At 36.1% G+C, this 26,033-nt stretch overlaps 2 protein-coding genes across 8 annotated transcripts in view; both read right to left on the bottom strand.

Annotated features, from left to right (window-relative positions):
• The window catches only part of SHANK2 (SH3 and multiple ankyrin repeat domains 2), a 367,712-nt gene that overhangs the window by 17,520 nt on the left and 324,159 nt on the right, over positions 1-26,033 (bottom strand). For all 7 annotated transcript variants that reach the window (XM_081934542.1, XM_081934546.1, XM_081934547.1 and 4 more), the window contains 3 exons: positions 8,129-8,259; positions 3,526-3,637; positions 409-2,815 (listed from right to left, as the gene is read on the bottom strand). In XM_081934542.1, the coding sequence (XP_081790668.1) occupies positions 409-2,815; positions 3,526-3,637; positions 8,129-8,259 (2,650 nt within the window). The remainder of the gene's footprint in view (positions 1-408; positions 2,816-3,525; positions 3,638-8,128; positions 8,260-26,033) is intronic.
• Positions 12,063-14,861, bottom strand: LOC309382743 (uncharacterized protein). Its single transcript, XM_081934551.1, has 2 exons — positions 14,850-14,861; positions 12,063-14,546 (listed from the first exon to the last, which is right to left on the bottom strand). Exon 2 carries the CDS (start codon positions 14,302-14,304, stop codon positions 13,693-13,695), a length of 612 nt encoding a protein of 203 aa, XP_081790677.1. The 5' UTR covers positions 14,305-14,546; positions 14,850-14,861; the 3' UTR covers positions 12,063-13,692.

The following is a 26,033-nucleotide window of genomic DNA, read 5'->3' as shown; positions in this document are numbered from 1 at the left end:
GAGTGAAGGGTTTGAAGCCAATGCGATATTTCAGTTCTTTTCTTTTTAATGTTTGCAGACATTTCTAAAATTCCATTTTCACTTTGTCATGGTGAGGTGCTGAGTGTAGATAAATGAGGGAAAAAAATGAATTTCAAGAACCGTAGAATCAGGCTGTAGCATAACAAAGTTGAAACGAAGGGGGTCTGAATACTTTCTGAATGCACTGTATCTACGTTCGTAAGGGGAAAAGCTAGCTTATCTATGCATTTAACTTTTCAATAGATAGGAATGGAAAAAGAGAGCATATTGGAATTATTATATTTACATATGATCTAGTACAATTACGTCTCAGTGTGCAGCAAAAGCAAGATAAGTTCAAACTGGCAAGCAATAGAAATGTTTTAAAAACTTGGGGATTGCATTTACCTTGTGCTGAGACTGGCAACTTTTGTCCCTGGAGGGGACTCCAATCCTTCTCCTGGCTTTGAGGATTTTTCTCTGTTCATTTGCTGCAGTATAGAGTTCAGTTCACTAATAACATTTGCCTTTGGGCCTGAGAGAGCTGGGCTTTTAATTTCTGTGACATCACCCCAGAGCTTAGAGGTCCTTTGCTGTACAACTGTAGCCATACTGGGCTGTGCGCTGATTGGAGGAGGAGGCGGGGCTGGAGGAGGAATAACAAAACTATCCACAGTTTCTTCAATGAGCGTGTCTTTATAAAGTGCATTGCTTTTGTGGATTATGGGCTTCATTTTTGGCTTAGGAGGTACTGGGGGTTTGTCCACCAGAAATGTTTGCCCATCTGCATAGACTGTACAAGTATCCAAGTTCTCACCACCTTCAGAGGACAAGGTAGAGATGCTGGATACAGTTGAGATAGTGCTGGTTGTCTCTAGTTGATGGTCACTACTACTTCGGCTGTCCACCTCTTCAATCCCAGAGTCAGGGACATTATCAAAGTTTTCAGGGGGTGGCAAAAATGAGGGAGGCAAACAGTTTGAAAGACCCCCCGATTTCTTACCGTCTAATGAATCTGAGGGCTGGAGAGGGTTAAATGAAGCAGGTGGAGTTCCGTTTTTTCTCTGTTTGACCAAGTCTGTTAAGGCCGAGATAGAGGCTGGGACTGAGTTGTCATCAGGAATATCAAAACTGTTAGCAAACTCTAAAGGAGGGGGTAATGGCTCAGTAAAGATAAAGTCTTCATCAAGATCAACTGAAGCTAAAGGGGGAGGAGGAATATGGAATGGCAAAATAATTGGATCATCAATGGAGCTAACAGCTACAATTGTTTTGCAGGCTGGGGATGGTGGCGGAAGCAGGCCGGGGTCATCCAATCCACTTTCTTCTGCTTCTGTCTCTTCCTGCATCTCTGACGGAGGCTTTTCAACGTTCACCTCCACCTCGGCATTTTTCTCTTCTTTCTCAGGGTTATCGCTGGCTTGTGCTGTGTCCACCGTATGAACCATAAGCAGACCGGCTGACTTTTGTTGTGAGGTATCCACAATATTGATTAGCATGTTCTTTTTCTCCTCAGACCTCCTTTCTTTTGCTGCATCCGTCTCATATTTATTCTCCGTCTCCTGGCGCCTTAGCAGGCCACGTGTATTTTGCCTAGCAATGGTAGCTGTTGCTGGGAACGGGGCTTCAGTGCTGGGCTTCATCTTTGTATCGATGTAAAGAGGTTTGTTAAGATCTGCTTTGCTGGAGTCTCCTTTCCCTGGAATCGGCTGGCTTTGCTCTTTCATGGCTCTGTCCCTGGCACAGAGGGCAAGGGCTAAAGGGGAACTGGGGTCCAGTATTTTTCCTGTCAGGGGATGAACATAATTATCTAAACCAGCATTTGGGGTTGTCAATGCACTGTTTTCAGAACTCGTGGTTTGGACTGAAGAGTTTGGTGTCCTTGTGTCATTTTGGTTATTTGATTCGCTGCCATTGAAAATATTTTCAGTCTCTCTAGGTGCTGGGATAGGAGATGGCGACACAAGCTGCCGGAAGCCCTCTTCGTTGTCAAAGAGCCCCTCATCGCTAAACTTAGACTGTCTCATACGTGGAGTTGGAGGGGTTAATCCAACATCCTCATCTCCCAAATCGGTGGAAAGGAAAGCTGGAGAATTGCGCCTGGCTTCTAATCTTTTCTCTCGATCCCTCACTGCTCCAGCAATGGCAGCTGCAAAGGGGCTACTGACCGTCAAGTTGTCTTCGGGTCGCAGCTGTCCTGGTTGCTCTGAAGACTGGGGGTCGATTTCCATGCTGCTTCCTTGACTGCTTTTCCCACTGCTGCTGGTAGATGGCTCTTTCACAATAATGGTTGGAATAGGAATGGAGCAAGTTTTTTCCGGGCTGTCCTCAACATTAGACTGTTTCACTAGCATTCCCTTCCGTCGGGCTGGTTTGGCTGGAATATACATCGCTTTGCTGGCTATTTTTCCAACTTCTGAGTAAGGATTCTCTGGCATTTGACCTCTCTTGTTTCTGAAGTTGGCCTGAGTTGCGGCATTTCTGCTGTATAAATCCTCAGAATCTAGAGAATAACGGTCCATTTCTCTCCGGTAATACATGCCTCTGTCTCTGATCACAGTCCCCATGTTTTCAGACCTACCTGAAACAGCTATCTTTGAACCTGGATTCTGATTAAAAGCAGGCTTAATTGTGCCATACATTCTAGATACCGGAGATTTGGGAGAGTTGTAAAGAGAAGGAGAAGGAGGTGGTGGTGATGGAGGTAAAGACTGTGGTGGAGGGGGAATATCTTCTGAAGTATCTGGCATTGATAGACTTCTAGTAAATTTGAGCATGGGAGGAGCCAAAAATTGCCGCTCTTCTTCTGTTACCCCTTTAAAAAAAAGATATAATGTTTAAATTGTCATTTCTTTTCAATCCAACATAATCATATATAAAATAAATGTAATATTATTTATACTGTGCATCATATATTTTTATAATATGTCTATTGTAGTATTTCCCTGTACTAGAATGTGATACAGGGACTTTTAATTTATCTTTTGTGTACTGAACTCTGTAAATTCCTGCAGACAGTTGTTCTTTTTCTAAAGCATGCATAAAAAAGAGATCATGCAAAATTAAAAAGAAAATGAAGCACTTAAAAACATGTATTTTTGCAGCCATTAAGGAACAGGTTGCTCTGCATGAAAGAAAATAAAACAATTCATAATGCATGAAAAAAAGCATAATTTAGAGGAACTGTGAAATGTTTATCCAAATATTATAAGGACCGATGCATTAAGGCTGCTAAATGTTGAATGAGATTCTTAATTTCATGCTGGAAACTTAGAAGTTAACTATGAATCAGAAAAAGAGGTTGCTTAGGATTGCATAACATTTTCCAGCAGAACACCAAAAACTAGTTCTTTCATTGTGTTAACTAAGGTTCTAATCATCACAATCCATTATGATATTTAAAAAAAAAATTAGTTCCAGCTAATAATCAGTCAGGGTTAAAGACAAACATTGATATTCTCATATAATATTAATTTATTATTTAAAAAGTTTGTATTCCTTACTGATGTGCATATAATATCTTACCTATTGATTTTTGTCTTCTTACTGTACCTCGTGGCACACCCAGAAATGGGACTTGAGGACTTCCGGGTACTGTTGGTGGCATCACAGCAATCCCTTGTCTTTCATACATGGACTAGAAAAAAAAATGTTAAAAAGTTTAAAATACAATACTTAGAATTGTGCTTTGACATTTAGCATTTATTTTACACGAAACCATCTATATTTCTTCTGTGCTTTGCTTTGTTGAGTCCATCTTCTCCCCATCCTGCTGACCTACAGTATTACGTGAGTGAGGAGCTGAATTTTCCCCAATGGCTAGATTGTCCTCATGCTATTCTTTAGTTGCTGAATGAGGTCACGGACAAAGTGTCAGTGAGGAAAAGCTGATCATGCAAAGCTTTGCTACTTAGGCTCCAAAAATTTCATCCTTCTGGAATGTTCTACCCTTGTATAAACCTTTATGGTGCATGGAAGGAAAAATAAACAATAATTTATTTCAATCCGTGTATGAAGAGCCAAATCACTTTTTTTTTAAAATTCAGAAAAAAAGTGAGGAACAAATTCTCTCCGATTCTTCTTTCATAGTGAAAAAACCACGCTGTGTGAAGAGGCAATAATCTTTAGGTGTCTGAAGAAGGAAAAGCTTCTTGAATTATGAATGGTTTTATCTAGTAATTCCCATTTTGCAGGGGAGCGGGTAAGGAAAAAGTAATTGCTCTACTGTCAACTTAATGAGAACCTTCAATGCTTTGCCTTCAAAAAAGATGCAGAAACTAGGATAGAACACAAGAAGGTCTTTATAGATGTTTAGCCCTGCTATATGTTAACCTGGTAAGTTGTCTTGTCATCTGGGCACATGAGGTTATCGGAGTACTGAAATGTGTGAGTCATTAATTGCCATAAGAGCTTGGTGCTTTTTAAGCAATTTGAAAAATCTGAGACATGGTCTCTTTGTTTCTTGCTTTTAGCCCTCTGCTACCACTTGTAGCAGGAAGACATCTAGAAGAAACTCATTCCCTATGAGAGGACGAAGAGAAAAAGTGGTAGAGTACAGGATGCAATCTTGTATCTCACCCCCTTAGGTGATTATATATCCCTTCGACCGATTCGCTCATACAGAGAGGGACTCCTCCGGGTGCCGTCCACTAGGCTGTGCCAGCGGGCGACGCCTAGGGGAAGGGCCTTCTCTGTGATGGGCCCGACCCTCTGGAATGACCTTCCCCCCAACATTAGAATGGCTACAGATCTCCGCTCATTCCATCAGAAACTTAAAACCCACCTGTTCCAGCTAGCCGGCTTGGCCTAATTCCACCATTCCCACCTCAGTTTTATTTCTAAATTTTATGATTGGTTTTATGGTCTGTTTTTAATTTTTATAAATTTGTACAGAGGTTGTTTAATTTGATTTTTAGCTATGTATACGATTGTTTATATGGTTTTTAAATTTATTCCTGTACACCGCCCCGAGTCCCTCCGGGGAGAGGGGGTGGTCTAGAAATCTAATAAATTATTATTATTATTATTATTATTATTATTATTATTATTATTATTATTATTATTATTTATCATTCTCTCCCTTTTGCAAAGCATTTCCTATTCTGTTTGGCTAGCAGAAGCAGAATAAAAGAACAACAGAGTTGGAAGGGACCTTGGAGATCTTCTAGTCCAACCTCCTGCTCAAGCAGGAAAGCCTTTATCATTTCAGACAAACGGTTGTCCACTTTCTTCTTAAAAACCTCCAGCATTGCAGCACCTGCAACCTCTGGAGGCAACTCATTCCACTGATTAAATTATTTCCCCCCCCCCAAAAAAAATTTAATACCATCTGAAGATTAGGATGGATTCCAGTCTAATTAGACTAGATTCAGAAGCAGGATGTTAATGCTTTTTTGTTTTCTACTATGTCAGAAACAAAAGACTTCTCGCTGATTCTGAATAGCTTTCTGTATTTGAATGAGAAATTTTCAGGGGAATTTAAAATTCATATGTACTCATATTCTAGTAATGCACAACAGGATCTACTTAGGCACAGTTATGAATAGTAGAAGAACTGTAAGTGCAGAAAGAATTGGAACACTGTTCTCCCGAACTTTCTCTATAGCTTTTTGATTAGCCATATAATCATTGTCATACAGTAATATTTTGCTGATAATACCTACAGATATCTTCGGGCACAACACTACAAACAGCACAGCCATGCCGCAGTTATCCTACCAATATTAGTATTGTTGAATCTGCACACATTTTTAGTTTGAAGTGCACCTTGTCTCATCAATGCTACATAGAAATCATGACGGAAATACGTTTCATGGGTTTCTGAGAGGGCAGTTTTACCCTGTGTCCCTAGAACAGTTGACCTTTGGGGTTTTAATCTGAAGGTTTTGTGGCTATCCTCTTGTCCAGACACAAAACTCATTTTTTACCCTAGAGGCAATAATATATGTGAAGAAAGTGCAAAAGTACCCTGGAGAGGAAGAAAAAATAGGCCTTAAGTCCTTGTACACACATGCCAAAGAAAGGACCAACACTGTGGCTAATAGCAAGTATTGCGTCATAAGAAAAAAATGACAGTTTCAAAATGAATAGAAATAGTAGTAGAAGAAGAGGAGAAGGAAAAGGGAGAGGGAGATATTAATCACATTAAACACCAGGAAATTATTCAAACAAAAATAGGGAACTACCAGAAGTGACTTCAAAATTACTCAAGAAATCAAAGTGAACCTCCCACCCATCTGTTAATGGAATGTTTTTATTCTCTTTGGTTCCTGTTGCTGTGATAGCCAAGGCTTAGTGAAGCCAAACAATTCTGTGGAAACTCAAGTTCATCATAATTATATTATAAAAGCCATTCCTAAAGGATGTTATCATACTAATTATTACTGAGATCCAAGATACTGACAAGTGATAATGAGATGGGATTACCAAAAATAGCCACTTCTATTTTCCTCGTGCCAAATCTAAATGCTCTTTTGCTTTATTAATCTATTCCTCTCTAAATGCACTTCGAATCTACATATTTATACTAAAAGCTGCAAAGAGGATTCGGTTAATTTTCTGTGGCTCTTTCTAGAAGCCAAATCCTGCCACAACAGTCAAATTAAACATCACATTTAGCAATAGAATGTCACCCACTTAGTATTTATTGAAATGTAGGCATCTATGATGGGCCCAGAATCCTTGTACTTAATTTTAAGGTAGGAAAATGGACATAACTGAATGCTATTCATTATAAGAGTTTAGATTTAATTCTCAACAACAACACAAAACCCTTGTACATGCTGATATTGTAAAACTGAGTGGTTTGCCAATATGGCATCAGCTCTTGGCCTTAAAAATTATTTCTTTGCAACCTGAGACTAAGTGCATTACGGAACTCATACTTTCTGCCATGTTTCCCCAAAAATAAGACAGGGTCTTATTTTCTTTTGACCCCTGAAATAAGCACTTGGCCTTATTTTCAGGGAGGTCTTATTATTTTTGAAGCGGTGAGTGTGCTCACTGGCTGCTGCTGTGTGGCAACATTTTTGGGGAGGGCTTATTTTAGCACAAGCGCTCAAAAGCCCAATTGGGTTTATTATCCGGGGAGGTCTTATTTTGGGGGAAAACAGGTAAGTCACCCATAGTTCACATGGATAATTAATTTTTTGGCAGTGTACATAACTAGAAATGTATTGCAAAATAAGTCATAACCACATGTCCAAATATTCTTTTTAATCCAGTTTAAAAAAAAGAGTTTTGGGAAAAAATGAAGACAGAAAAGAGAAACTACAGATACACTTTTCTAAAGAAAGTATATATTTTTTCTGATCTGTTCTGAAAGAAAGACATTGTGTAGGATAAACACACATTAATGACCTCTTAGTGGCCTCATTAATGACTTCATAATCAAAACAATGTTTTATACTCAGAAATAAATTGTAATTGGTATAAAATTGCTTTATGCAAAGTCAGAATATGAATCCATCAAATTCAATATTTGTAATACTGATTTATTATGATTATCTAGGTTTTGGAATAAGACTATTTCTGGTTATGCCTGGAGGTGCTATGGATTTTTATTACTGAGATATAGTCTTCTAGAGTGTTTTGTATCTTTTTTGCTCCAATTTTTCACACGAGATCTTTATCTGTTAGAGAGATAGCAGTTGAATTCAATCTCAGTAACATGTGGAATAAAATGATTATCAACCAACAAATGAAATAAATATCTAAAGGGATGACTTGGATATTTAGTTTAAGAGGAAATAATATGACATCAATGAATGAAAAAAGGACATTTTATGTTATATTATTGTATAGTTTCTCTCATGCAAATAATGAATACCACTCAACTGAAAGTTATAAACTATAGAAATATTTTTTTAAAAAAGATAATGGAAGGATATGTATGTCCCTTAAAATTATTGCTGCTGTTTAGTTGTCATATTCTTTATCATAATATTGTATAAAATATGGTGAATTTAAGAGGGATAAGCTTAGGTGCTGAGTGCATATTGAGTAGTCATTACAGAATCCTCAGAATAATTAAACCAGAGCACTTTTTCCTGTTAGGAATTTGGGAAAAAATCCTTACTTAATCAAAAGCCCTGTAATTTAAAGGAAATTTATTATAGATACCACTCACATTCATATCGGTAGCTGAGGGAAAACATCTACTAGAAGGTCGCTGTTTAATTGTTGCCACTCTGGAGTCCACAACTGCATTTTCTGGAATTCTTGATGGCTTGGAAACTGGCACTATTTCATCAGCTTTATCTGTAACACAGAAATATATGCTAAAATAAACTTAGCTTCTCTAAAGACTGAAAAAATTAAATGTTGCAATGTAAAATATAATTTAACTTTTTTAAAAATGCAAAGAAAAGGGGGATTTTGGCATTTTAACAAGGCAGTGCTTGAACATTGTAAGTCGTGCAAGCCGAGCAATTTTATTGCTGCTGCAAAACATGCATGCTTTAGTTTTAAGCCTGCATGCATTTAATGTTTACTTAGTGTGACTTGAAAAACAATCCTCTTCTTCAAACCTTCAAAATGTGAAGGGAAAATATCTATATAGAAATGGAAAGAAAACCTTTAGAAATAGTATAGCTGCAGAGAACTGTTCCACACAGTAGTCATGAAAATGTTACTGGATTTTAAAACGAAAGTAGGCATTTTGAGTGCCCTATATATTACTGCTTTACTATCAAATACGGATGTTAGGCTATTTGGAACTTCTGTAGTGAGTATTAATAGTATGAATATTAAAATGATTTTATTTAGGTCCAATGAGGGGGCTTTGAAAGCTTCAATGAGAATTTTCCTATGAGCCTGACAATTAGTCTCTCACAACAAATAACCATACTGCTATCTATGAACCATTTTATTTCAGCCTGAAATACAACTGTGCCTTTGTCCATCAGGGAGCAGTCATGCGAGAATAACCATAGAATCAGATTCAATTACTGAATCTGACAACAAATCTTTAAAGTGTGTGCTGAGTACTGCTATCAAATTATAAATTTGAGACCATGACAGCAGTCATGTATGATGACTTCATAATGGACAAAAAGTGGAAAAACTGATCTGGGCTGGAGAAAAGAAGAGAGACCATAATAGACAAAATTGTCATGAATCTTGGCCTTCAGTTTTAAATGCAAAATAGATCTCAACCATGTAAATTTTATCTACCTTTTTTGCAATATGGTATATTTGGATCTTGTAGTATTGTCAAGGTACACCTAATTATAAACATATATCAAAACAAAGGGAACTGTTGTGAGAGTTATTTTTAAAGATACAAGAAAAAAGCCTATATCAAGAGTTAGACTGCAGTTGAAATACAGCATTACAGTTGTGTGAAACCATTCCTTTACATTAATAATAAAACCAAGCCTCTTTACAGACTAGGATTCAACCTATACTAATAATATTTTTCTTTGCAATACCTTTTATATTAACATTCACAGTCAGATTAAATTACAAGCACCATTTATGGACATCCATTTTGAAAAAACTCTAGGAAATGGTAATAAAATTAACACACAACTCTTCTTAACCTAGGACTTGTATACACAGAAAATATGTATACTTAAAAAATTCAATAGCAGCTAGAAAAAAACTTTATAGCTTATCAAATGTCTTACTTCTACCTCATTAGCAAAATGAATTTAAAATGTACGTTTTCCTGACCCTTCTTCTTTCTTTCAGTGAAAATTAGAATAACTGCACTACAAATTTCTTTGTGGGAAAGAAAAAATGGCACCTTAATGCTTAAAACAGCTGTCTTAATTTTTTTAATGGCTCTCTCACCCATGCAAAGTACCGGCATTATCATAGTGTTCCTTATGTTTGCATACAAATTCACTCCCTAAACATTTGGATTAGAGTAGGATAAGCAAAATAGATTTTAATGTACAATTTCTAGTTAAGTGCAGAAATGCATCCCAGTTTAGGATCTTATGAATATGCAACGTGCACATGGCAGTGCCTGTATATGTGAACATTATTTACTTCCCTCCAATGGTTGGAGTCTGTGAGTGTTTTTGCATATAATATCAATGGTATTTAACTATGCCCTAACTACTGAAATGAATAGGGAAGATCTTGGGCCAGTTGAGTTTGGTGTGTGCGTTATAGTCCTTATGACCATAAGACTAACTGGATCAAGTCAACGGTATTTTAATGAAGTTATCTTAGCACTGGATAACTGCTCTGGAAAAGGAGCCTCTTAAGTTATTGATGGTTCTGTCAATGTTATTGTAACATTGACAGAACCATTAGCAAATATCATGCCAGTATCTACATCTTGTACTTCTTGTTTACCTCCTTCAAGCAAGATTAAAAGATATATTTGCATTCAATTTAGCAGTAATCCAAACTGTGTTTTTTAAAACTAAGATAAGCCCCTTGGATAGGAAGTAAAACATATTATCTACTGGCTTCATTTTAAACATTTGAGTATGCTGGCATATCTACCACCAAGAACTTCAAGAAGGAAGATTTCATGTTATGTCTCTCCAGCCCTATCAGCGATCCATAAAATACTCTAGGGATCAAGTTAGAATTATTTTGAAAATTGAAATTATCTGTCACTTCAAGCCTGTAAATTATCTGTAAATGCCACAAAACAATTCATTGTTTTTAGAACTAAACAGACAGATAATAGTCAGATAATGAGTGCTACAGGAAAACAATGAAGAGGCTTTGACGGACACTAGAAAAAGCATGGCTATAATCATTGCAAAATTATGAGAACCATGCTACTGATTTTGCTGGAATGAAAGTCTGACCAAAGCAATAGATTTGACTACAATAAAAGTTTGCAAATATTTTCTAATACACTCATGTATTGCAGCCACACATTATATTATTGGCATCTATCTTTTGTTGATCTTACAGCTTATGTTCTCAATTTATTTTCCCTTGACCAACAGTTTATTTCATTCAGGGGTGTATTATTTACCTTTCCAATTGTAGATAAGAATATCTGGAACTTAAATTGGAATGGGACAAATAAATTGGCTTCCAGATAGTATGAAAAAAAGGGCCTGGATACTTTGGCTGAGTAGAAACTCCAACAGCAGTCCTGATAGCATTGCTAGGTGCTAAATGGCTTGCAACTGTGTGCTTCTTTGTTTTTTTAAAAAGTCACCTTAGTAACATAATACAGGTAGTCCTCGACTTATAACCACAATTGAGACCCAAATTTATGATGCTAAGTAAGACATTTGTTAAATGAGTTTTGCCCCATTTTACGACTTTTCTTGCCACAGTTAAGTGAATCATTGCAGTGGTTAAATTAGTGACTTGGCTGTTAAGTGAACCTGGCTTCCCCCGTTGACTTTGCTTGTCAGAAGGTCTCAAAAATGATCATGTGAATATGAGTCAGTTGCCAAGTGGCTGGATTTTGATCACGTGACTATGGGGATACTGCAACGGTCATAAGTGTGAAAAAGGTCATAAGACACTTTTTTTCAGTGGTGTTGGAACTTTGAACCATCACTAAACGAACTGTTGTAAGTTGAGGACTACCTGTACAATGGGATGAAATAAATGCCGAAAAGAAAGGTGTTAAATTTAGAAAGAAGTTCATTCTTTCAAATAAAAAAATATGCTGTTTCTTTGAAGAAACTGAAAAATAATTACAATTTGCAATCATACTTCATTGGCATTGTAAAATTTGCATAATTTTCACTTTTTTTAACATAATTTGAATTGACTCCATTCTCAGCTTTTACCACACTTTTAAAGTGACATAAGGCAAATAAAAATATATAACAATATTGTATAGTTATGTTGAAATAGTCTTCTAAGTGTTTCTGAAATTTTATGTCATTTCCCATTAAGACCTGTGTATTTTGTCTCTGTGTCAGACTTTAAAAGCTAAACCTTCAAATGTTTGTCAAAGTGGACCTTTTATCACACTATGGATATAATGCCATTTTTGCAAGAAAGAATGTTCCTGTATCAGTGAGAATGAGTCTTACATGCTTCAGTTTAAAAGAGTTTATTTACGAAAGTTTCTGTTAACATGTTAAACAAACAAAAATAAATAAAAACAGGCACAGATGGGGCACAAGTCATACAGGTGTGAAAAGCCACACCTGCCAAGTAGGATGCATTTGAGTACATGGCCAAGACAGAACACCCTTGGAAGTGTCCTCTTCATCTGAGAGCTACTGGGTCTAGGGTCTCTCAGGACAAGGGTTTGACTCAAAAGTTGCGCCTGCAAAGTGCCTGCAGTCAGAAGGTTAGCTCACACCAGCTGCATGTCATCATTAGCTAAGTCATTTAGCAAAAAGCAGCCACAAGCATTTCTTTCACTTGGGAACACACACGGCTGGTTTGTACTGCAGCAAAATGCTTCCTGACTTATTTCCCTTCAAACTCAAAACGAAAGGGAGCAGAGAGGGGACCATTGATATATGCACACAGAACATTGATATATGCACAAACTTGGTTTTACTTATGGGTTTGACAATATATTTTGGTGTCTCTAAGAAAGTCAATTTAAACACTGAGGTTCAAAAGATCAACTATTCAGGGCCTGTACACAGTGGTATCGCTCAATGATCAATTTGCTCCTGAAAAGGGGATCTTTAAACAATAATCTAGGATACCACCTTGAGGACCATCTTGTATTCTTCATCTATATAAGAGAGGATTTGGAGTTCCATAATATTAACCAGCCCAGTCCCAACCATATTAACTGGTTTTTCTGCCCTTACTTATTCATCTGCCTGGAGTTCCCTGGCCTGAAGGGAGAGGAGAGAGATTTTTATTACAACACATCCATTATGATACTGAGCTATTTTTCAGACATTGTGGCACAGTACTCAACAGCATGTCATGACTCTTACATTCTGACGAGGTCTGGCTGTAAGGAGAGTGACAACTTTTAACTTGTATAATTCAATATCTATGATCTTATCAAATATAGTTTCTCCTACAAATACTGTTCATTGTTGAAAGGGTGTAAGCATATATTACTTTTCCTATTATTAAATATTCAAACTCAGAGGATAACCGTGTTACCCACAAAAGACCCTGACAAGTAAATAAATGTCTGAAAATATGTGCCTAAAAAAGTTTGCTGGCACATTTTTGTATGTCACAAATGCTGCAATTGAGTCCTGGCATGTTGTAGACTGGATAATCAAGCCAAGATAGGCTTGGCTATGGGCTAGAGATTAATCTGGTCAGACCCACAGAGGATAAGAACGATCATGATCCAAAAAGGCACTTACAGGTTAACCTCAGGCCAGCATGCCAGAAACACCAGGCAAGAGACTAGTCAAACACGGTTTCTAAGGTGGGGATTGTCAATATCCACATACTTACCAAGAACTTCAGTATGCTTGTTCAGAAGGAAGGGGATCATGGAAAAAGAAAACTCAAAAAACAGCTGTGTCCAGAAATGATTTGTATTTGTAAGAAAAGCAATGAATGTCTGGCACAGTGTAAAAAAATGTTCTCATGAAGCTAAAGTGAAAGAACAGAAGCAAATGTTCTTCAAATACCAGCAGCACACATTGTTAACAATGCAAATAGAAACTACAAAATGTTAGACTAATCTAGTCAGCCAGAATATAACGTTAGCCAAATGTAGAAATGGTCAAGTTTTGCCATTCATGGCCGTATGGCTAAGAAGTAAAAGGACAGGCACATTAAAAAAACCTCTTAAAATACTATCCCTCATGTGATCATTTATTTCTTCTGCCCTCCCCCTTTTGCCTGACGCATGGGCATGGGCAAAGATGCCCTCTCGGTTATGGCTCTCTGCATTCGGCCACTGCGACGAGGCACTGTGGCTTGTGGTGTTTCTTGAGAGTCATTAAACCCTTCATCTCTTGGTAAGTACACAGTGGACATTGCCACTGCATCCTCACCAGTCCACGTTGAGGCACTGGTTAACTCAACATGAGGGGTGGCTCTTTGGGAGATACGAGTTTCAAGGACCTGGGTCCTTGGTTGTTTGAGGAAAGTTAAAATCTCAGACAGGTAGTTATGAATGGCTCTTGTGGATGTTGCCACAATGCCTAGCTGCAATTCCATCCGGCCCATGGACTGTGACATGAGACCCATGGACTGTGCATGCTCTCTCTTTATGTTCTCCAGAAGCTGCACAATCCTACTGTTGGTTTCCATCAATAGCTTTTCCCCCTCTGTCAGCTGGGTTTGCCCTCTCCAACCCTGATCCCTAGAGACAGCCTGAACACCATGGCGATCTTCATTCATTTCAATATTCCCCTCCTCAAGAGAGTCACTTTCATATTGAGTTCTACTGAGAGAGTGATCGCCAGGAGATTGTATGTCCATTGTACACCGTGGAGTCCGCTCTGGTGTTGGAAATCCCTCAAAATCTTCCCCAACATTGCTGGGTGTTTCAGATGATGACAGTGGCCATGGCCAACTCTCTGTAGTTCTGGCTGGTGAATCTTCATCTGAAGCAGGCACTGAGGACTCTTGTTCTTCTGCAGGTGTAGATGGTGAGCTTCCTCTCTGGTGCCTGAGTTGCCCCGAAGATCCAGGAACCTCCCCATCTTGTTCCCCAGTGACATCTGGCAATCAAATAGAGGAGCAACAACCACTGTATCTGAGGCCAGGAAGATGGAGGAATCTACATACATTGGACAACACACAAAAAGAAGCCAGTTGGGAAACCAGAGTGTTTGTGTTAGGGCTGTCTAAAATGTAGAGACTGAAAAGTGCAGGGAGTGCTGAAATTATTAAAATATCATAAAATGCACACTGTCCTGCACCCATAACACATACAACTAAGCTGGATCCCAAGGCACAACTTTCAAAACACTTTTTTTTTGGGATTGTGACATAAATGTCTGTGAACCTATCAAAAAGCTCACCTATGCACTGTAGTGATGTCACAGTCAGAAATCTCTGGGATGAACTTTGGGTCAATTGTCCAAGCGACCTGAGCTTCCTGTGGTGTCAGATGAGCTCCACCACTGGATTGTATGGCAGCCATTGAAGCACTGGTTGCTATCTTCTCTTTTGTCCGTCGTTTCATCTCAGCCCTAAATCCCTTCCAGAGTTATTGTCACAAAATCAGTGTGACCATTAATCAAATTTATCCTGTGAACAATGTCTCTTAGCCTCTCATTGTCTGTATACATTTACTTCCATTCTGCTCTTTGTGATAGAAGGTAGTTATACGGTGGGCATTGTTCATCAGGATAGTTTTTCTTTCTTTGAAAGTATTGTTTGATTTGTGCTTCTCCTGATTCCTCACTTGAGCAATTTTGTAAAGAAAATATTAAGCATTTCCCCCCAAAGAAAGTTTAAATACTAAATCAAGGCCATATAAGTGGAACCCTTACAAATGACGTCATTCAAATGTATTCCTGAACACTTGCAAATAGTTATAAAATGCATGCAATTCATAGACAGACTATTATATTCTGCACAGTAGTTCTTTAGCATATCCAGACTAGCAAAGAATGAGAAAACATCTTGTTTTGGGAAAATAAAGTAAGCCTTCTGCCTCAGGGACAATTAAGCCATTTACAATTTTCTGAGAAGTCCGCTAGAATGATCATAATAATCACTGCTTTAAATTATCACACTTCCCACTTTTAAGAAGAGTTGTGTGTGAACATAAATTTTATTAGCTGCTTCTTCTGATCATTCCTAGTGAACTTTGTAGTTAGTGCTAAGCAATTTGCACCAATTTGTATGATTTTCCAAATGTTTGAATTTTGTTAGGTGTAACTCCTGCTCATTGAAACACACCACATGCTGCTCTTATCAACTTTATCTGGAGTTATGTGTTTGCGCTAGAGGGGCATGGCTGCATGTATGTCTCATATTAAAAAAGGATGAGTTTATATATTATTCCTCAAAACAATCCCTTATAATTTCAAATAAGGAAAGGATTCCTGTTATGATTATGGGCAATTTCCAAATGTTATTGTAATTTACCACCCAAGATCTTATATCTGTGTATTTTTAAAGGACGTTGTGTACTTCATGATACTAGCAAAATGAAGATTTAATCTCAACAATAAATGTTACTGTAAAAACTAATTATTTCTCCATCTTGAAATTAAAATATTCATATTTGGTTTGTGTTTGTGTAGACTGTCCAGTTGCATGTTTTATGAAAATTGAGGATGAAGTTGTGTTTATATAAGAAGTATGAGAAGACGCTGATGAAAATGGAAGAGGTGGAGGTGCCTAGTGGCATGTAAACCTTGGAGGCTCCACTGCATGGACATTTTTAAAAAGGGCCTTTGTGGGTAAATTTGGTGTAATATCTGCTGCTTTTTCATTTTTATCCTCACCTTTGCTTCACTAGTACAGCATCGGCTGTGACCACTGACTCCAATTTTCCTCAAAGAAAGAGTTCATGCATTAAAAAATTAGGATTCTTTTAATCAAAGGAGCAAATCAGTTTTTTAAAAAAATAATTGTCTCTGCTCAGACCACCTTGGTCTACTCTACTATATTACTACTATTTTAATCATTCATAATGTTTGAGATTTAAAGAAACCTGTTTTAAAGGAGTTGTATTAGATGACTTCCTATCTTTTAAATGTTGTGCTTTCAACACAATTTTACCATACGCATAATGTAAGTATAAAGTACTACTGGGTCATGTTGAACATAACATTTGACTAATGATAAAACTGTCAAATGAGACATCAAAATATTCTCTGGATGTTTGGAATAGTTTGGAGGCAAAGTTGTCCCTTACAATGAGGAAATTGGCAATCGTTGTTCCAAAGAAAGCATTTCATTATTAATGTATTTATTTTTGTTCATATATTGTCAGGCATGCTTCATATTTTTGGTTTTTGTTAGAGGTTAGAGTGAATCTACCCAAAATGGAAAGTGATAGAATTTATATAATAATCTAAAAGCCTGTGATTAAAATATTCTGATCACATAATTACTGGGGAAAACATCTTATTTGTGTATGTGGTTCATCTGCCTGGAATCAATTTTATAAATTTGAAACAATTGTTTACTACAAATATAGGTGTTTGTTGCAATATCTGTAAAATATCTTGTCTCCTAATCAGAAAGAGAAGACACATTGCTACATGGCATGTATGACCACTTACATAAATAACTACCAGGGGGAACAGAAACGACAAATTCTATGTGGATTTAAGTTCTAATATCACTCTTGAATATTTAGGATCGGTGAATACATTGAAGATGATTTGGAGAACTGCCCATTAACAAGGAACAGGCTTAATCAAGAGATAATATTAACAATAAATAGTAAAAGCAACTCAAATTAACAGGATTGCAGTATTTACTATTAATATAGATACAAAAAACAAAAGTAGTATTGCAAGAATGACTTCTTTTTCATTCAGTGATCATGGCAACTTAAGAAAACTGTGCAAAACTGCACTGAATTCATCAGGCTCTGTTTGATAGATGTTATCCCTGCTGTTTACAGACTGATATGATAAAATCAGAATTTCAACCTTTTAAGACACTAGCTGCTGTGTGGGTGATGTGGAAAAAGTATATTTAACAGAATGGAAGCAACGGAAATTTCATATGCTTAATAATTTTGCTGCCCAATGGCAGAAGTGGATGATCAGATGGCTTGCTCCTCTGGGCCCCATGATTAGGAAATGGACTTCCAATAATTATGTATTTGCCTAATTGACATGCTTCAGTTTCAGATACTTGATTGGTTCTTGACCAGAATCAAGACTCAAACTTTTAAATGCTGCATTTAATTTTGTGTGTCTGAAAATTGTTAACTACAGGGAATAAAATTAACATGGCAACACATTATGTGGCATGTAGAGACTATGCTGAAGTTATATTCATGTTTAGTGCAGATTCAACACTACTGATCTCTTAATTATAGTTAAGAAATAAGGAGTAACTTATAAGCATATGAGCCCCTTCAACATCCTCTCTTACTTTGCATTTATGCATGGTTTATTGATATATCTGAAAAGAGATCACCATGGCTAATGCTAAAGAACGTTACTGTCAAATAGACTCAACTTCCAAACCTGATTAAAATACACCTGACTTTAGTAACTTATTTTACAGCCATGGTTCATTGCACTGCAGATAAATCACTGCAGTTAATCGTTATTTTTGAAATTCACCTTCCAAAGGAAACAGAGTTTGGAACAATTTACTTTCTATATAAAAAGATACATAGATACCAATTGACAACAAAACACAGAGCATTAAAATGAATTAAATCATAAACATTAGAAAGAAGCAAACAAAAATCAAGCAAAATGATAAAACATGCTTAAAGCTGACAAAAGGGGTAAAAGAAAATTACCATGCCTGAGACAAAAGGAAAGAGAGGACAGAGTTTATGAGTCCATGATCAATTCCTTTAAACTATAGTTAAAAAAATCAGCAGCTGAATATATCTGCACTCTGCCTCAATATATTTTCACAGCATTTGGGTTCCTGATTCCTAAAGATCTGAACTCATAAATATTCCTTAGTTTCAATTTATCTCAACACACATTTCAGAATACTTAACTATACAGATGTATATGAAGTAGATTGGGAATAGGAAAGGTGGGGGGGAGAGGATGGGCCAAAGATCTGATAATTTGGACTTATTATTCACTATTTTTTATCATGTTGTGTTTTAACTTGAAAACAAAACAAAACAATATCTGGAGTGTTCCATTTGTTTAACAATAAATCACTCTATAATAAGGGCATGTTAAGATTGTTTCCTCTTCTGACTGATCACATTCCTTCTTCTTGTTCTATGATGGTGTAAGCAATTGGATTTATACTTGGGAATATTCTTCAGAAAGATTACATCCCAAGATTCTTTGCTTCAAGAATTATAAACTTCTGGTAAAAAGAGTGTCAACCTTGACATATCTTATGTGCATGTGTTGATTATTCATATTTTACCCATGTCCTTTCCTATGAAAGATCTCTGTTCTGGGTAGAATGTCTGTCAAATGCTGCCAGAAGTCAGGACTACACCACCTCCATAGATGCTTGGGTAGAATCATGGTGTTGGAGTACTGCTGGCTCCTTGCATCACAGAAGTCATTATCAGAATAGTTATTTTCTTACTTTCTCAGTAAATGCAGGACACACATTAAATTTATTTATGATTTAACATCCACAAAAAAAATAGCAAGGACAACCTAGCTGTAGAAAGTCTATAGAAACAGTAGACTCTAAAGTACATTTTTTTACAATAGAAGTATTAGTTTAAAAGAAAAGCTAATTGGTTTCACTGAGAATAGTAGACTCTTATGCCCATCTTGAGTCTTACCTGCCACTTGTATTGGCAGCTGATCCCTCCCCTGAGATGCGCTGCTCTCAGAGGCCCTCCTTTTGAGATCCCACCAGATTTTTCATCTCTATTGGATCACTTTCTTTTCCTTATATATTCTTCCCTTTCCCCCCTATGAACACCAGGAGTGTAGAAGTAGGTTTGATCTTCTTGCTGCGAGATACATGGAAAGTTCTTTGGGTACAATAAATACAGCTAGCAATGCAACAGCCGTAGTAATACACTTGAGGGTTGTCTTGAAGACCCAGTTTGTTGCTCTGCATTTGAGCTCATGCCCCTTCTTCTTACACTATTCAAGATGCTTCAGATACTGCAGAAGGTTTTTTGAAAACCTAAGACAGATACAGATAAAAACTACCAACAAAATAATTAATACAAAACTGGGTGCTATTTCCATTGCACCTTTATATAATGACTTCTGGTAGGTACAATACACAATTGGGGGTAGTTATGCAAATATTATTCCTTCTGCACGCGGTTGTTTTCAAATGCTGTATGATAAGAACAATGTAAACGTAAAACTTGTGAGGGGATGTGATTTCACATGCTGGTCTATGAGTCTGTATGTGTTAGGATTTATGTTTGTACATATTCACATATTACAAACCCCCCATTAGTAGTGTAAGATGTATCTGTGGTGAGAAATTATATAGGTAATTTCTAGACACGAAGTCTCATGCCATAAAATTTCCAGCAGTTGTTTCATTAGTATGTCTTTTCTAATTCATTAATGCAAAATAAACATATATCTACTATTATTTAATATGCACCTGTGATCATCTAAATTTAAAGACAGTATATAACTCAAAACTTGCATACTATTAATAATGTAATGAATTACAGTTAAAGGAAAACTCATTTTAAAACTTTTGCATATCTGACTCTGAAAACATTGACATAATTGTCTTTAGACTTGCAAAACAATATGTAGGGATAGTTACAAACTTCAAGAGGTTCAGTATGAAAAAAGGGAACAAAGAACGGAGGAGGAAGAATATAGTATATTTACCTGCCCTGGTTAAATCTGAAAACTGTAACCCCTACTTATTTCAGTAATAGTAGCATATAGCCCATGATCACTCGATATAAGTTTCACCAAATATAAAAGTTTTCAAAAATTATTATGTACTACAGTTTAATTATCCCATTACTTATGTTTTAAATATTTATTATATTAATTTGATATTAATTATTTCCCATTATCAGCAAAAAAAGAGATAAGCATTGGAGATCAGATAAAACAAAGCAGCAGCAACTTTGGACAATTAAAGCTGATATTCAAAGAGCTGCTTTCCATGAACATCAAGCTTCCAGTGCAATTGCTGTTGGATACAACTTGGAAGAGTTTCACAATATTGTGGGTGAAAATTAAAATCTCTTAATGGATCATGGAAAAAACCAGCAGTCCCTTGAGTGCCAGGCCAAATGTTTTAATTTAAGGGAAATAGGTGGTGACATTATAGTTACAGGAAAAATAAATTATATAAGTAAATATGGGAAAGTAATTTACTAATGCACACTGCAACTAAAAGTTATTACAAAGTTGGCTTCAAATACAAATTAATGTACCTAAGAGTATAATGTAGAGCAGGAGTGTCAAACTTGATTTCATTGAGGGCCGCATCAGGATTGTGTCTGATCTCGGGGGCCCAAGGGGCCATGGCCAGGGTAGCTGTGGCCAGCTTGATGTCACTTGTGTTGAGGGCGCCTGTGGCAGCCCGTGCTCTACCAGTGAAAACGGACCTCAGGAGGGTCACACACAGCCCTCCCGAGCTTCGTTTTTACTGGCAGAGGCACCACCTCTGTTTTACTGTTTCCAGGGCAGTCCCTCAGGCCAGATGTAAGCACCTCGTGGGCCAGATCCAGCCCACAGGCCTTGAGTTTGAAACCCCTGATTTAGAAAGTACTATATGAAGTAGATTTTTTCATCAATTATGGATGAAAATAAAATATTTTAAAATAAATTGCTTGAATGCAAATATGTGTATGTGTGCACATGCACATAGATACACATATTTAATTTTAAGCTCAAAACATATGAACATACCAGAAAACCTCTCAGCTCAAAAGAGAAGAATAGGACATTAGTGCTACACTTAACACAAGTAATAGAAGACTGAACACAAGTTTTAGTTGGAAAAAATAACACCAGTTATTATCTAAACTTATCTACAATAAAGTTTGAATTGTAACCAATACAATCCACCTGATAAAAGGCTAAAAAAAACCTCTTTAAAATAGCATGTTGCATTTTAGAGCATGTTATGGATTTATTTATTAATTAAATATACTCAGTTATGTTAAATCAACAATTATTTGATGTAAATGCAGTGTGTGTCCATATACACATGTGCTACAGAATTTTGGATTTAATTATGAAGATACTTTGTGGTATCTCACTACAGCCACTCCTTAGAACAGCTGCCCTTTTTCCTGGTGAACAAATGCCTGCTCTCTTAGGAAAAGATACGGCTACTTAAAAAAGTTGCAGACAGGTGCTGTAACTGTGCCCCTATAACCTGAATATAAGATGATAAAAAGGAGGCAATATTTATTTTTAATTAAATATTTTAATTAAAAGGCAAATATTCTTCCCATATTTACTTACTAGAGTGTTATGATTCTTAGTGCTTCCAATTATGTTTGAAGAAGGAAATGAACACCGATGAGAAGTTGCTTTCTCCCCCACCCCATATTTTCTACAACTGTTGATTCAGCATATTGAGGGCATCTCTGGGACACATTTTAAGGGAGTATCCCCAACCAGGGACCAGCACCAGGGACCACTTCTGTGAAGAGTTTTTTCTGCGGACAGGAGGGGGCGTGGTTTTGAATATTGCCTGCATCTCATGGATGGGGCTTTGCTTGTTTACACGGCCCAGTTCCTGGCACGTCACGGCCCGATGCCAGTCCATGGACTCGGGGTTGGGTGTATGCCCTGTTTTAAGGCATACACAAAGACATACATGTGTCTAGGTGCACTTCTGCATCCACATAGGCCCATGAAATTTGAAAGATAGTAAGAGAAATTCCCATGTCATGAGTAAATGAGTCCTTTTTTTGCAAAATATAGCCAATAAATTAAAAAAATATATGAATAAGTAAATAATCTTGTAGATTCAAAACAGCATGCAAAATTAAAATCCACTCAATATATGTCTTGGAATAATAATAATAATAATAATAATAATAATAATAATAATAATAATAATAATAATAATAACAACAACAACAACAACAACAAAAACAACAACAACAACTATGAACTATTATAATAGAAAGCATAGTTGAAGCTTGGACTACAATAGTTTATGGTATTAAAATTTAGCATGCTGTGTAATTGAGATAAATCATAGTTAGAATTTTGCTCTGCCTACACAAGCCCAAAAAGTACTGATCTACTAGCATCTACTTCAAGTAATGATGGCTCAACATTCCTAAAAATCAAGACTAAGAAAGTTAATAAGTGATTTGGTGTAATGTCTAAATATGTTTCGCAGATTATGCCTTGGGTTATTTTGATTACACATGATGTGTAAATTGACAAACCAGCTACATTGTATCAATTCTATTCTATTCTATTCATCTATCTATCTATCTATCTATCATCTATCTATCTATCTATCTATCTATCTATCTATCTATCTATCTATCTATCTATCTATCTATACATACATACATACATACATACATACATACATACCATGCTTTATGTTGTAAAAATACATTTAGTATGATGAATGAAGATGTATTAGAACACTGTTGGCAATATCTTATAAATTACGTGATCACTTAGAACAACCATCAAAAAGGGCCACACATGTTAGCATATCTTTGGTGCTTTCCAACTGTCCCCTTAAAATGTGTGGTCTTTTTTTGTAGTTTTTAAGGTTTAAAGAAGGTTCAGATGTAAATGGATGCCAGATGCTCAAAGCACAATTTCACAAAGCTTTCCTCAGTTGGGTGTGCAGCTAAGCAAACTGTAGAACAGTCTTCAAGTCAAGAAAATGTTGATGTCTTTCATGTTGTTCAACCCAGGTTGCTGAGAAGATGCCATCACACCCAAATTGTACCTTGGCTTTAAAAGAACATGAAGCTATATATGAATTTTATATCAGAGCATAGTATAGAAATATATTGTATATGGAAGCTAAATGCTAATACTAAAACAAAAGATGTTTTAATCCTGTAGGCTTCCATTAGACTTTCTAGAATTTCACATGAATTATTTTAAAGATCTGCATACTAACAGTTATCAGGGTATTTTTTTAAATTTAATGTTATGCCAATGTACCAATATCACATATTAGGTAAAAATCTTATCATTAAAAAATAAAAATTGACAATTGATTAGTGGAGGCGGTGTATATGATTTTTTTAAAAATAAACTAGTTCTACATAAGTTTTAACAATAATAATGAAACTTAAATCACTAATTTCCCCCTCTTTTTAGCTGTTACTTTTATAGCTAAAAATAAACTCATCCACTTTTTGGAAATAACTACTATTTCCTGTTGCTTCTATTCTGATGAAAAAAAAGATTATTTACATACAATCCCTTTCAAACTCTTCTTAAATGTCCATTAAGGGAACTAGATTTATTTTTAACAGCATTATTCCTGTAATACAAGAAACATTACTTGAATTACTTTCCAAATTCAACCATAACCTTTTAGGCTCAAAAGAAAGAAAAGCTTTTCCATTCTGAAATTAAGATTTGCTGAATTTTTGTTGGGAGTTGAAAGAGATGAAATTTAAAAATAGAGATCACTTTCCCAAAAAGCACAGTAAGTTTGGCAGAATCCCATGGGAAATAAAAACAAGCCACAAGTTTCCTAAAAGCATTTATTTTATAACTTCCATCAGAAAAGGCCATGGAATGGTTAACAACTGAAGAAAAATGAATTCTAATAAAAAATGATTCCCAGTGAATTTTACAGCACAGCAGCAGTTAAACCGCAATGTACCATGGAATCTGAAAGACACAAAGAGATTAAAAGCTTTGAAAAGACATTCCATTGAAATCTTTGCACTTGGAAAATTTTAATAAATCCATTGCGTCAATTGACTTACTCCTTTTTTGTCAAGCGGTTCAAGAGTTTTTGCTCAGCAAAGTGCTGCTATGTACAGTAGCCATTGAACTATGATCGTCTTGAGTGCCTATGATTCCATTGTTCATTTCCTGCAATGCTTTTTCACCAGGACTGGAAAATCAATCTCAATTATTTTTCTGTAGTGAAGAAAGACAACTAAGTACTTTACGTATTGGTGTGAATGATATCACCATATGAACGTTTTATTCACACACGGTGTGCATTTACAACTGGTAAGAAATGGAGAACTATTTCTGAAAAGGGCACTAGGGGGTTGCTGTTTTAATGATATATAGCACATGACAATTATTTTTTTGAGACAGAGCAAGGAATTATCCCAAAAAGGATGTGAATAGATTTGAAAATTTTACTACCAGAGGTGGTATTTAGCAGGTTCTGGCCAGTTCTGGAGAACAGGTAGCGGAAATTTTGAATAGTTTAGAGAACCGGTAAATACCACCTCTGACTGGTCCCACCCCCATCGATTCTCTGCCTTCCAAGTCCCAGCTGATCAGGAAGAAATGGGGATTTTGCAGTAACCTGCCCCTGGAGTAGGGAGGGAATGGAGATCTTACAGTATCCTTTCCATGGAGTAAAGTGGGAATGGAGATTTTACAGTATCCTTCCTCTGCCATGCCCACCAAGCCATGCCCACAGAACCAGCAGTAAAAAAATGTTGAATCCCACCACTGCTTACTACCCAGGCAAATCAGAAAGAGAGCCTGGATGGGCATTTGGTTTAAGAGAGAGCTTTAACTTTAGACAAATATTTAATTTATACTGGGTTTTCATGGTTTAACCTTTCTTTATTATGGTCAAGAGAAACAAAAACTGGAAATGTCACATGCCTCTCTAAGAAGCCCTGAATTATAACATTTTATTTTGTTACATTATTTTTCTATATGTTAAAAAAAGAGTAAAATAAATTCACTATTCACCTAATAAACAAAAAATTAAAAAAATTAAAATAAGGTTAGAAGATAGTAGCCTAACTGCATATCTACAAGAACATTAAATAAAATAAATAATATGATTTAATAAATAATAAATACGTAATACAATTTTAATTAAAGGTTACTTTCATTTTGTTTCAACCAATGAACACTTGCACAAATATTTTTTCAGAAATTCCATATTAGACTTTTTAGCTTCAGAAATATTTATTGAGATCTTCCATTAGACAATATTATGACGGTTTCAAGACTTCTGTCCAAAATATCTTCCATAATTATCCATATATTTGAAGATGCCTGGTTTATCTGTTTGTATTATAGTTGTGCTGTTAACAGCTCTGTAGTCAGTAATGATGAAATAACAAGAGCTATATTATACAGTCTGTTCAGGGACTCAAGTTTGAGCCTCGATTTATTAAAAAGTATAACAAGTATAGCATTTGTTTGACAATATTTTTTTTAATTCAAACTTTCTCTTAAAGAAAAAGAAATTGACATTGAAAATGGAACAGGCTATAAACATTGTCTCCTTTGGATGACACATAGCAATTAAAAAAAACCCACACTCTAGACTGCTGCGACTTTGGTTGAATTAATATTTGTAATTTCAAGGGCAAGATCAACAAAAATAGAAACACTTTTAATGTGAAATAGGTTAATACATCCTACTTCAAGTCTACAAAGTGTATACATCAATTTAGAACTTTATCAAAAACCAAT

The sequence above is a fragment of the Natrix helvetica genome, assembly GCF_964273705.1.
Source record: "Natrix helvetica genome assembly, chromosome: 1".
NCBI lineage: Eukaryota > Metazoa > Chordata > Lepidosauria > Squamata > Natricidae > Natrix > Natrix helvetica.
This window is presented reverse-complemented; position numbering and strand designations above follow the sequence as displayed.